Here is a 12,717-nt window from a genome sequence, read left to right as displayed (position 1 = left end):
TAGTATGAGATGTGATATATCTTAGTACTATGAATCTGAACAAGATTTGTCTAGATATCTAGGAAATGTTGCATTACATACTAGATTTGTTTTTTATTAAACGGAGTATACAAGAATGGCAGAGAGTGTCAAGCCCCTTCATTTTTGAGATGACCATTCATTCTTTCTTTACAGGGGACCCTCAGTACCACACATCGGTTACAAGTTAAAATTGGGACATGTACAATGTATGAGATAGCTACAATCTTCACAAATCTATACATAAATTAAGGACAACTCAAAATCCATTCGAGAAACGGTACAGTGTTCTTTACCAGTAGTATTATAATACCCATAGAAATAATTTGAACCATTCGTTCCTAGAGCATATTAGTATATATTTTTACAAACTCAATGAGTAGGGGTAAGTTCGACATTTAGTTTTGTTTTCATCTTGATCTCTCTTGTGTAAGATGGATCAGATCAAGATATCGCTCGCTCGCTCATATCAGAGCGTCTTCTCGCTCGACGGCGCATCCATCTTGCTCATGAAATCCTCCCGCTGGCTGCCCCTCTCAGATGGTTATTATTTTTTGGATTATCAAAAAAAAAAAAGGAAAGAAACATAACAGCAAGATAATCAGACGGCCCATGTTTTCTAGTAGTTCTGACTGACCTTCAGACTTCAGAGTCGAGATAATCACAAGAGAATTCTCTATTATCTATATCATCAAAATAAGTACTATAAGTAGTTTGATGTTTGATCACAACACACATGGATCCTTTATCTGCAAATTGTACATCAGTGGACTGCCTATTAATTCGGTTAACTTTTTGAAGAAACAAATAAACCCCTCAAAAAGAAATGGAAAGAGAATATGAAACCCCTTTTGGAGGAGACCGAGGGGACAACAAAGGCGACACAAAGACTTTAGGTTGAATATTAAGGATGCAAAAGATTTCCAAACCTCAAAAGTTGAGATGGACAACGATATGCTTGTGTCTCATTCGAATACGAGAATAGTTGGATTAGAGCTGGAAACAGAAACTTGCGTGCTTAGAATGAATATATAAGGGCTTAAAAAGCATTAACTTTTGAGCTAGATATATATACTTCGCTAGTGGTTTGATTAACCAACAGTTCACGGCAATCCTTATTGTCTCCAGCAACCAATTTCTTGGTGTTTTTGCCTCTTCTTCCTTCACTCGGCGTGCTAAAAGGACAAGGATAATTTGAGACGGAAGAAACAGTTGGTTCTTAAAAGGGATTATACATGAGAAAATATGAACTGACTGCGATGTAGCACCGGTTTAAATTGAATTAATCTCCCTAGGAGCAACCGACCCCATGTGCAGAATGCTACTCAAGTTCTAAAATGTGCACCGCTTTTAGGAAGCGCATGACCAAACTAGTTAACTTGTATGAAATTTGCATGGTTTGATTTGAGAAGAAATACATCCTATAATATAATAATATTTTTAAAATTTGTCTTCATAATATAATACTCCCTTTATTTTTTATAATATAATGTTTTCAAAGTTCAAGGTTGAATTAATCATGTCATATAAAAAAAATAGAGGGGAAGTAGATTTTAAGCCCCCGAGGGATTCAAACGGTTGTGAAATTTTTCCACAAAAGTAAGATATAATGTAGATGAACGGTCAAATTTGATCACCCATGGAGAAAAAAACACAATAAATTTTATTGCAAGTGCATTAAAAAATTACTTGTAATTTTTGTTTCTGTACGTGTGGATCGAATCTGATCATGCATGTTACTGGGGAGGGACATAAGATTTACTACTCGAGAAGTTAGAAAGGCAAGGTAAAGGAACCCCTGCCCTGCGAGCACGCAAGGATCGGAGCCAGCAAAAGGTGACGAGGACTTGGCGTGTGAATAATAAGGAGGCAAAAGATTTCCAAAGCTCAAAGGTAGAGATGGGATGGGATGGTCTCATTCGGGAATCTGCAAATTATTGGCCGGCAGGGCTTGTCGTGTACTCTTACCTCAATTTGTGAAACAAAGACGCTGCTAATCCTGACATGGTGCACTTGTGCACAACGGGGAAAATATTAAATATGGCATCATTGTGGACGGCAGCAAACCAATTTGCTACTATAGTTCTTACCGCGGATTATGCTTAGTTTTAACAGGTAAGTTACCAGGGAGCACAGTTGTGACACCTAGAAGGCACTTGTGAATCAGATGTACCAGGTGAAGTTCATATCTGAAGAGTGACGACGCCTGGCAAGATTCAAACTGTACTCAAGCATTTGCAAACAGCTCACAAAATCGCAATACATTCTTGTTTAAGCAAAACGGGTCATTCTCAAAAGCAATCGGACTGCAGTTTCAAGACATGTACATACATTTTTCGTGTCCATGCAATCAACTGTATTTAGTAGTGTAGAATGCACTGCTGTGCTCCCCTGGCCTCCTTGGGTTGAGATGATAAAACCGCAAATCTTCTATACAACCATCATATAAGCTGTTACAAAAAAAAAATGAAATAAAACATATTCTACAGCGTTTCTTACAAACAAACTCCCTGGGCCCAAAATCCCATAAATAACCTCTGGCTGGGGCCATTGAATCTCCGTACATCAGATGGGGAAGGGCAAGCTTACAAAAACTGCAAGGCGCTTCGGTCTCCAAAGGCTCACCCGTTGAAACTACAACTGCTGGGGTTTTCAGCTAAAAGCTATAGATGAACTGATCAGTGTGCAATCGGGCTTGAATATTCGGGTCCACTCTCCGAAGAGGTTATGCTGGATGACCCTGCCGATGTCACGTTGCTGTGTGAACCATTCCTTGTGGATTTTGGTTGGAGTTCCATCTCTCTTTGCCTCTCTGGGGCTGCAGGTCTCTGCCCCTCATCAGCTAATCTCTTCAGGATGTTCATTATCGTGGGAACGAATTTCGTCGAAAGTGATAGGACGGCTGGAAGCTGCAACATTGCAGGCATAAAAACAAGTATCAGGAGAGAAACTCTTTAGGAAGCTTGAAATATATACTAATGGCAATGTGGCTTCAATACTTACAAATCCATTTTGGAACTCCTTGGCAATGTCTAGCTGTACCCACATGGCTTTTCCAACAAGGAAAACAACAAATATGACTCCCAGGTAAAGGGGATTCCTGCCATTAAAGAGAACTCAGTACGGTCAAACACTGCGATAGCTTATCAAATGCTCATGCATGATTCAGTAGACAGAAGGAAATACTTTAACAATGTCATGAACTCGTTGAATCCAAGGATAGCCATTGCGGCAAGTGCCCATGGAGGTGGCAGCCAGTTGTTGTTCCTCTTATTTGCCTCCTGATGAAGGAAAAAGTAAAACAGTTAGGCATACAATCATACATCATTTTATACCCAATAGGTCAATCCCACTCCACAATGTTTCAAGTACCAAACGAAAATTAAAGATTTCAATTAACAGGATACCTGAGCAGCTATGGCCTGTGTGACAGTATATTCAGTTTCAGCCTTAAATTGCCTCCATAAAGATTTGCACTGGACAGGTGTAATTAAAGTTTTCTCCTCTGGAACCTGCTTGTGCAAATGACATTTACTTAGCAAAACATATGGTTCATGCTGAAAAGAAGTTACTGATAAGGATAAAAACAAAGGGTCGCTTGGGCAGACAAAAATGACAGCATTAAACATAGCACACAGCTTCCTTACCCTTTCCCATGAGCTAGAGGCAAGTGGATCGAACGATTGGATGCTCCTATCTGTAGTCCCTGGCCTTGCTGTGTCAACTAGAGCAAGGGACAGGGTGTTCTCAATGTTGTCACCATCCTCATCCAATCGAATTGCAGCCATTGTAGAAAGCAACTTCATAGACTGTAACGCAGAAATGGAGAAGTTGATGGATTAGTTATAGAACCAATCCATTTGTGTTTCAAATAGACACGATATTAGCATTTGACATACAGCTGAACGAGCAGTTTTAGTAATGGCCTTTATGTCCTCCTTTCCGGTCCACACTCTTGGCATTGAGTCAGCATCACGGCTGAATAGTGTTGAGAACCTTCATGTTTTTCATCCAATTAGTCTCTGAAAACACATATCATTTGAATCAACATTTGGTGTGCAGCTCACCTGTCCTTCATCCGAATCAAGACCCTTGCAGCTTCCTCTTTTGCCTTTGATTCAACAACGCTCTTTCCGTGACTCTCCAGCTTTGAAAGTAATTCTTTCTGAGTCACCTCATCAAGCTCAAAAGATGCCATGGCAGATTCAAAACCCGAAACAGCAGATTTTGTCTCGCGTTGAAGAAGCTTCCTAATTGCTGGCCAGGTTTCTTCACTGGCTGAATCTAGAAGAGCTTCAACTGGTTCTGCCAGTGCCTTGGTAAGTTGTCCCTAAAATAACACATCTCAAATTAGATAATGGCTTGTTTCTCTTGATAACTTTGCCAACCATTTGATTAGATAAACATAAGCAACCTCGTATTTGGAACAAAGTTCAGATAGTTTTTTGGCACGAACTGATGCCACATGCGCCTCAATGTCACGCTTAAGCTTATCCTTAATTTTTGATGGGTCCCATTTCACTTGTTGGATAGCAGCATCTGTCAATGGATACACAAATATATCATTGTCATCAGATACTCCATATATTCATTTGTGCAGAAAAAGGAGTGGAGTGCAACATATACCATCTGAACAAAAGAGTTTTCTCATAAATTCATGTTCATTACCAGCTAATATTATAGTTTAAAAAGCAGAAACATCAACGCAGCAAATCGTTATTATTTCATTTGGTAGTTAACCACCTTCTTCATAATCCTAGCTTCATCCCTGCCTAAGCTGGGTGCAATTCACATGCAAAAACAAGAATTGTACCTGGTCCTTTTTTAGATACCAAAACTAGGTTTCATAATGAAATTGGATCCATCAGGAAAATATTGAGTAGCTAGTAATGAATTGGGCTCTCAGCAGATGACTGAATCGAAACATATATTGCTTTTGGAGAGTTCACTTTGTGACTTTTTAGCATTGAAAGATGTCAACTGGATTGTTTTTTATGTTATAATGACCTAGCTAGCTTCCACTTGTTCAGGGCAATAAAACCAAAAGTACCCGGGGTTAACTTACCGGTAACCAACATAGCTAGAACAGTGGATCAGTATTCTCCAGATTAAAATATCATGCAAGTAACATTCTGAAAACATACCTTCGGATCCTTTGTCAAACTTCTCCAAGAAAACCTTAGTACAGTCACGAGCAGCAACAGCAAAACCCTCCTTTTCTAGGGACTTGTCAAAGGACTCCTTAAATACTTCTAAAGTTCTAGTCCGTAAATGATCCAAAATATTTTGGTATGCAGGGTTGACAAGCTAAAAGGCAAGGAAACATTGGTATAAGAACAAATCAAGATAATAATATCAGTAAATAAATGCACTAATAACATGGAACAAGAACAACTAAAAAAATAGTAGAACATGAGACAGGATCAGTATTAATATACCTAAAAAATAATTTAGCGGGAAAATGAATACAAAGTTCATGGATTTGATATTAAATTTTCAGTTTGCTGTAAAACACTTTCCCTCTTCGACTTATCTCAGAAGATATTGTAATCGGTCATCAAGAAATGAACATTGCGATTTGTATTCCAGATCAAATTTACGGTAAACAAAGATGGTATTGAACCTTGATTGGTACCATGGCAAAGATCTCAAAGTTGGAAAATGCCATCACGTATCATCGACATGTTTGCCCAGGCCCTTATGTCATTCTTACAACTAACTGTATTTTCTGCATGCGATGGTACTTACCTAATACTGGCCCTATTTCAACTCTTGGTTGAACATCATGTGCAGAGAGGACGGCACTTATAATGGGATAAAACAAACATAAAAGCTCATAGGAAGTATGGAAGAACCTGCAAAAGTTTAGACTCAAGTTGGTGCCTTTTCGAAGTTCTGACACCTTCATCAAAATAAATAGCCTCCATGTCATACCTACAATTTAAAGAAAAAAACCATCATAGCTTGTTCTTGCCTAGCAAACCAGGTAAAATTGCAATATGTGCTTTATATACAAATTTTGTTTGAATCTGGTGTGCATTCTACAACCTCAATTCAAATTTAATATGTTTTCTCGATGTTCCATTTGAACTTGATGTGCTTTGTACAAATTATTTTTTGTAAAGAAAGTTGTTTGGTTTCCAAGCTCAAGACTGCTTAGTCATTTTGGGCAAGCACTTAATCCATCTTGACAAGAAAAGTTTGATTCTCACAGAGCAAAAAGGAACGAGTCTAAATAAGGGCCTGCTTCCACTGGTTTAGAGTAATGGGCTGGTTCCAAGAACTATACCAAAAACATGTTATTATGCTTTTGGCTTAGATAAAGTTGGTGAGAATCAACATCGCGGGGGAACAAACTGACCTAGCCTACACCATAAAGTATGAATAGTAAAGAGCAGTAACCGACCAGTCCCCCATGAGTTATGCAAATCTTGGGAATATCATAGCCCGAATTAAAAAAAATAGTATTGGTCAAAAGGTACTGATGAACTCACTCTGATAAGCATCTGTCAAGAAGGTTGCTGATCTTCTTCCCAAACCCAGGCACGTAATCATGTTGAACAGCTTCCTCAAATTGTTGCCACTCCTTTTAAATACAAAACATATAAAGTATCAGCTGATTTCTTCGATCAAATTAGTGTAGGTCAAGCACAACATGTATTGCAATCACCTCATCAGCTGTAAAACTGGCAATTTTCTCATTACCGATTTCCTCACAGCGTACAGTAGCGACCATAACCTGAATTAAATGCGCAAAAGATGTCAGCATGCATAATTTTGATAACTCGCTACTGAAAGGGGCAAGGATGCTTACTTTATGAGCTGGTAGATCAAGGTCTTTATTCTCCTTAATGACCTTCCAAAATTGTTGTGAACTGAAAGAGAAACCAGATGCAGGGACAACGCCCCGCCGATCTCCAGCAAGTCCACCAGGAGCAATAGACTGTTGGAACCTATCTCTTAAACTGGCAACCTAAATAAATTAATTTATTATCAGTCATACAATTTCCAGAAGATCAGTAACAAGCACAGATTCATAACTAATGCTTAACGATGCCAACCTGCTCTTTGAATAACTCCTCCTTTTCCTCATAACTAGATAGGGCCACAACTTCGACCTGCATGGAGAACAGACTTGGCAGTGAGAAAATATAGAATATAACATTAACTAGAAATATTGAATTGTGGATTTTACATTGAAAAATTCACTCAGTGGAGTTTCCTTGTGGGCATGGGGTTTAGGGACACCATCCCATATCTGCAGCAAGACGAAAAGATTAGTGTATTTAAAATGGAAGAAAGGTCAGGCAGACAGGAAAAGGGCTCTCAAGTAAATGCATACCTTCTGAATATCTTCCCTTAGAATCGGTTCAAGATTTTCCAGAGGTGTCTGTTGTAAACCGAAATGGGCACATGTTAGTTGCAGTACATAGATTTGGATTTGGAGTTCATAGTAGGACTGCTGGTAGTTTCTCAGGAAACTAACAGCCTAAATTGCACCCTAGCAAGCCCTCACCTTTGATTTATCACGAATAACAAACAACAATGTCGTTTTACGTGGACTGAACAATCTCATCATAACCTATTCAGGTTGACAAAGACACAATGATATTATAGTATCTTCCACCACTGAAGAATCAGGAATCAAAGAAAATAAGCCCACATTGTAGCACTAACAAACTGACCTGGAAAACAGTCTTCAAAAGAGGTTTGTTCGCAGCCTGTTCTCTACCAATGTCATGACACCACCTATGGAAGAAAATAATTAAAAGTTCACTCATTGCACTGTCCAATTTAGGAAACAATAGGTCCAACGCACATCATTCAGCAGAACTTACATATTGATCAACACAATATCTGAAACAGCCAAAGCAAACAGTGCACTTTGCTTTTCAAAGGCTGTGTCATCCTGAAACATCACAAGTAAATTAAAGAGTTATTGTGAGGCAAAAGGTCAAACCAAAAACAAAAAGTAACAAACAATACAGTGCCTTTTCATCATGTAATTTGACCCAAGAACACCAAATTTATCACATAATTTCACTTAAGATATTGTAGCACAAAACACCAGCTCTCCAAAGCATGTTCTTGATTAAGACTCTACTAAATAGCAAAGGCATCTAAGACCCACGCCTTCTCCAATGGACGTCTCCAGCAGTTAGGAAAGAATCTCAAAGTATGAGGGAGGAAAAAACATATAGTAGATATGTAAGGCAGTTCACTGATATTTTAACTCCACGGACCAAAAGTCCACGTATCATTATTACAATGTGTCATTTGTTGTTTACAAATAAGTCAAGGCCAATGGCAGGAAGGTAGAAAAATCACAGATGCAGTGCTTTATGACAAATTTTCCCAAAGATGGTATTAAGTAAATACAAGTGTTTTATGAAACTTAGATCAAAATACCCAGCATGAGCAAGTTTTTTTTAGAATATGCAGGAAATCTGCATATCATTTCATTAAGAGAGGAAAAAGGTGGTGGGAGAACAAGAGCAAGTTACTCAACAAATAACAAACATCACATAACCCTGATGCCCATTAGCAGTTGAAAGGATCACATGAGGAAATTTTAGCTTAATCTTGTGGGCTTATATGATGAAGCCAAAATGCAATGGATGGTACTAAGATTGTTTCACAAGCTATGCCACTACATATCTAGTTTAACTACATGTCAGAAATATGCAAATATGAAATCAATGGGAGGGTTAAGTTTATTAGCTTAGCTAATTTGGATGGTGCCTTGCTAGTACAGGACACTCCTTAACTCTGTACTATCAGATACACAAAAATCTCCATTTCAACAAACAATTGGTAAAGCAAACTTAAGTATGTACCCGTCACACTAATACTGGCATCTAATCCAATCAACTACAGATCAGGAAAAACAATTGTTTTTTTATTACCTCTCCCCTCTCTCGACCATCCGTGCCTTCCAAATCCATTACAAGAGTGCATGGTTCAATATTATGGGCCTTCGCCATCCATATACCTTTGGTAGTCTGTGACCTGAAGAATTCAGAAAATGGCAGTGAACTTGATTTAGAATAAGAACCAATTCCATCAAAGCCAATAAAGTTTCTGATGAGAAAAGGCATGAACTAAAGGCTAGAAAGGAATAACAACATGCCTTCCTTTGAAGGCATCCATTTCCCTGAAATTGGTGCGGAAAAGGTGATTTAAAAGTGTACTCTTTCCTGGAAAAAAATGTAAAAAGGAATTGATGAACAATGGCGCTGGGATAAAATATATTATTCATTGAAAACAGATAGAGCAAATGATGAAAGGAAAAAAAAAACACCATACCACTACTTTGTGGACCCATTATTGACACAACAGCATATGAAAGCCCACATTCGCCCATTTTAACTTCCTTCATGAAGTTCTCCAATCCAGAAACATTGAAAACGCCATCTCCATCAATAAGCTGTGTTGAAAAACAGGCGTCCATTTCTGCAAGACAAGTAATAAAAAAAATCACTAGTAAGCTCTTTAGAGAAAATGATATAACCAAAAGCAAATGAGTAGAACATGTTTTCCAATGCACAACCCCTGAAAGATTATTGTAAGAACCAAATGATACTAGAAAATAAACACAGGTTAAGCAAATTGCTTGGCTGGTGGGATATCAATAATAATAAAAAAAATAGTGCTTCTACACAATACCATCCAAAATTACCGTCATAAAGCATACTAGCATTGTAAGAAACCGACTGAAATATTGATGAAACCACAAGCATTAAATGGGGAGAGAGCTCAGAGCTGTATGAAGTCCAATTTTACTTTAATGTACTTACTAAGGCGAAGCAAATTGATGGGTGCGAGCTTCCCTTTGGTCGGGTGCTCTACTTAATTATTACTACAGATCGCACACTGTACAATCTCGCATCCAGCCACCCCAAGTGATACTACTCGTTACCGTAAAACACGAATCACTCAATGGTAATCGCATGAACTGGATTTTCTACGGCCACTTAGGGCGATAGTGCCACCCCCCCCCCCAAAGCATCATTAACCCTAGCCTAGCCTAGCCTAGCCAAATCGTACGGCGGGCGAGATCACGGAATCGAGAGGGAGCAAGCTTCAAAAAAAATAAAAATAAAACAGCTCGAGCTTTTCCGGCCGATCTAGCGGGCGATCCAAGCGAGCGCGGCGAGCTCCGCGTCGAATCGAGCTCCAATCCCCCCACCCCCAACCCTAAACCCCCGCACCGGGGGGGAGGGCACCCAGGCTTGAATCGGCCCGGCCCCACCGAGGTCGCCGCCACGAACCGCACAGCGTGCCCCCCCCCCCACCGCCGTCGATCCGACCATCCCCGCCGCCGCAGCGAAACACGAGAAGGACGGGGGGGAAGTACCAACGGAGAAATCCAAATCGGAGCCCCCGGAGGAGGAAGCAGGAGAGCGATCCGGGGCGTCGATCGGATCAGGGAGGGGGAGGGGGGAGATTTAGAGCGAGAGAGGGGGCGCACCTGGGAGATGGCGCCGGGGACCTCCCCTCCCGCGGCGGTCGGCGGCGGCGGCGACGGCAAGGGAAGCGGGTGGGGGAAGGAGGGAGGGGAGGGAGGAAGGAAGGAAAGGCGTGCGTGCGTGCGTGTTGGTGGTGGTGATGGGTGGCTCTTTATTGAGAAGTGGGTAATTGTAATTTTCGAAAAGCTGTTTATGAACAGTATGATTAGTTGATTTCCATTGATTTCGGATTTGGAAAATTTAAAAAATGAATAATAAGGTATACCGTTTTTTATTTTGAAAAAAAAATAAAGTACACCGTTGGATGATAGAGAGAGCGACGGCCTACTCGTACACGTGTAATTCCATGCGTATTAATGTGGCTGCCAAACATCTTGGCTTACTCTTAACATGTCAATTTTGTGTTAAAATTACTGCTGGTAGTTTATGTAAAATAGTGGCACCATTTATTTATAAATTTTGTCAGTCTGGTTGTCAATTTGTCATACGGGGTAACTCCGTGTATTTTGTTGGGATGTCTGGGAAAGAAATTTGATCCGTAGACACATTCACACCGCGGGTGACGTGGCACGTGGGCCCACTCCCACCGACCTGAGGGCCACAGGATAGGAAGCAAGGGATGAGGGGATCTCCTGCGGCCAGTAGATACGGTTGGATGTTCATCAGTTAACTGTGCATGGCAGTGTACACTGTACAATGTATAGGCTCATGAGAATGAGACTGACTGGCATGGTCCGATGCGCGCCAACCCGATGCAGGCAACCAAACACACCCATAAAAATTATAGGATTGGGTAGAGACAGTGGCGAACCCAGAAAAAAAAATATAAGGGTCCAATGCGTACTAATTATCTAACTTTTTATCATATAATTTAGTTAGAATTGAATAATTTACCCAGTGTCTGAGGATGCCGGAAAAATGTACCTAGAATCGCCACACGGGTGGAGGATGTAGTTATACCGAAAAAACTTGGACTAGTGTTTCTGGGACTGAATAAGGATAGGTTATCACTACTCAGACCTAGTGATATCAATGGTAACCAATCCGTTACTTGAAATAAACAAGCGAAATTGAATAAATTTTATAAAAAAGTATGTTTAAAATTTTATTGAACTTGATCGGTATATTAAGCAGCTTCTATTATCTTATCCCGGTAGTAAGTCTGATTACCGCAATAATCTTTTTTTTGCGGTAAGCCTGATTACCGCAATAATCGACCGTAAGGAAACCTTGGTTCAAATAAGCAAGCACTATAAGTTCTTTTGAAATGTAGGATTCTTAAAAAAAATACATGATTGAAATACCATGACATGCTGAATCAAAATTAAATTTAGGAACCGCACAACTTTTATGTGTTTAGGTGCCTTGCAGGGAAAATATGAGAATTTTGATATTGCATTTTGCTTAAATTAGAAAGAGAACAAGACCACAGCTCATGTTAATGTGTTGAGCCATTCAAATAAATTTCTTGGGACCTGCATTTTAAGGATAAAAAAATATCACTAACCAAGTCCTACAAAATAATTTTTCTAAATCATTCGTTCCAAATAAATCACATCAAAATATTTATGAGGGATAATCTACCTAGTATTTCACAATATAAATGACACAAGTAATCATCACAACGCTTTTGAGTAAACGGTGACTTAAAACAAGCACTTAGTTGCGTTGAAATACATTTTTTCCCTCAAAAAATAAAAAACCACAAGCAACATACATAGAACAACAATAACGTAGAAAAAAAAATCAGTTTTCTACTAAATCTCTCGTAGTCAATAACCTCCATTGCTGGTCAGCACACTATTATGATGATCCGTTAATTCCAATGTAAATGGACCATGGCTGTTCTAAAAAAAAAAAGACCATGGCACGTACGACCGGTGACACGCCAGGCACAGAAAATCCCGGGAGGCATGGCACGAGTGGAGAACCTCTCACCGACAAGATGGGACCCACGCAGTCCTGGGCCCACACGTCAGTGACCTAAGCCAGAAATCAGATGTACATAGAAAAGACGTGACAGGCAAAAAAAAAAGATCGGGGTCGTTGGCAGGGAGAGCCGAAAGGTAGGCGGCCACCCAGGCGCCGCCCACGGGATGACGTGTCAACCCAACTCCTTTTTGCGACCACGCTTTGGGCTGGCGACTGCTTATAATTAATCAACGAAGGTTACATTTTTTTTTCTAGAAATTAAGGAAGATGACATGATTTGGAGAGGCTCTCGCAGCTT

General features: G+C 39.8%; 1 protein-coding gene across 1 annotated transcript; it reads right to left on the bottom strand.

Annotated features, from left to right (window-relative positions):
* Window positions 1-2,288: 2,288 nt before the first annotated feature.
* On the bottom strand, window positions 2,289-10,650 carry LOC4326314 (protein ROOT HAIR DEFECTIVE 3-like). Its single transcript, NM_001401649.1, has 23 exons — window positions 10,490-10,650; window positions 9,325-9,471; window positions 9,149-9,215; window positions 8,925-9,027; window positions 7,857-7,927; window positions 7,704-7,767; window positions 7,535-7,600; window positions 7,361-7,408; window positions 7,214-7,276; window positions 7,080-7,136; window positions 6,833-6,991; window positions 6,689-6,757; window positions 6,513-6,604; window positions 5,874-5,952; window positions 5,163-5,325; window positions 4,433-4,557; window positions 4,086-4,348; window positions 3,918-4,014; window positions 3,666-3,827; window positions 3,426-3,530; window positions 3,205-3,299; window positions 3,022-3,118; window positions 2,289-2,927 (listed from the first exon to the last, which is right to left on the bottom strand). Exons 2-23 carry the CDS (start codon window positions 9,467-9,469, stop codon window positions 2,697-2,699), a joined length of 2,421 nt encoding a protein of 806 aa, NP_001388578.1. The 5' UTR covers window positions 9,470-9,471; window positions 10,490-10,650; the 3' UTR covers window positions 2,289-2,696.
* Window positions 10,651-12,717: the final 2,067 nt, after the last annotated feature.

Source organism: Oryza sativa, chromosome 1 (genome assembly GCF_034140825.1).
Source record: "Oryza sativa Japonica Group chromosome 1, ASM3414082v1".
In the NCBI taxonomy this organism is placed as follows: Eukaryota; Viridiplantae; Streptophyta; class Magnoliopsida; order Poales; family Poaceae; genus Oryza; species Oryza sativa.
Note: the sequence above shows the minus strand (reverse complement) of the source record. Positions and strands in the feature narration are given on the sequence as shown.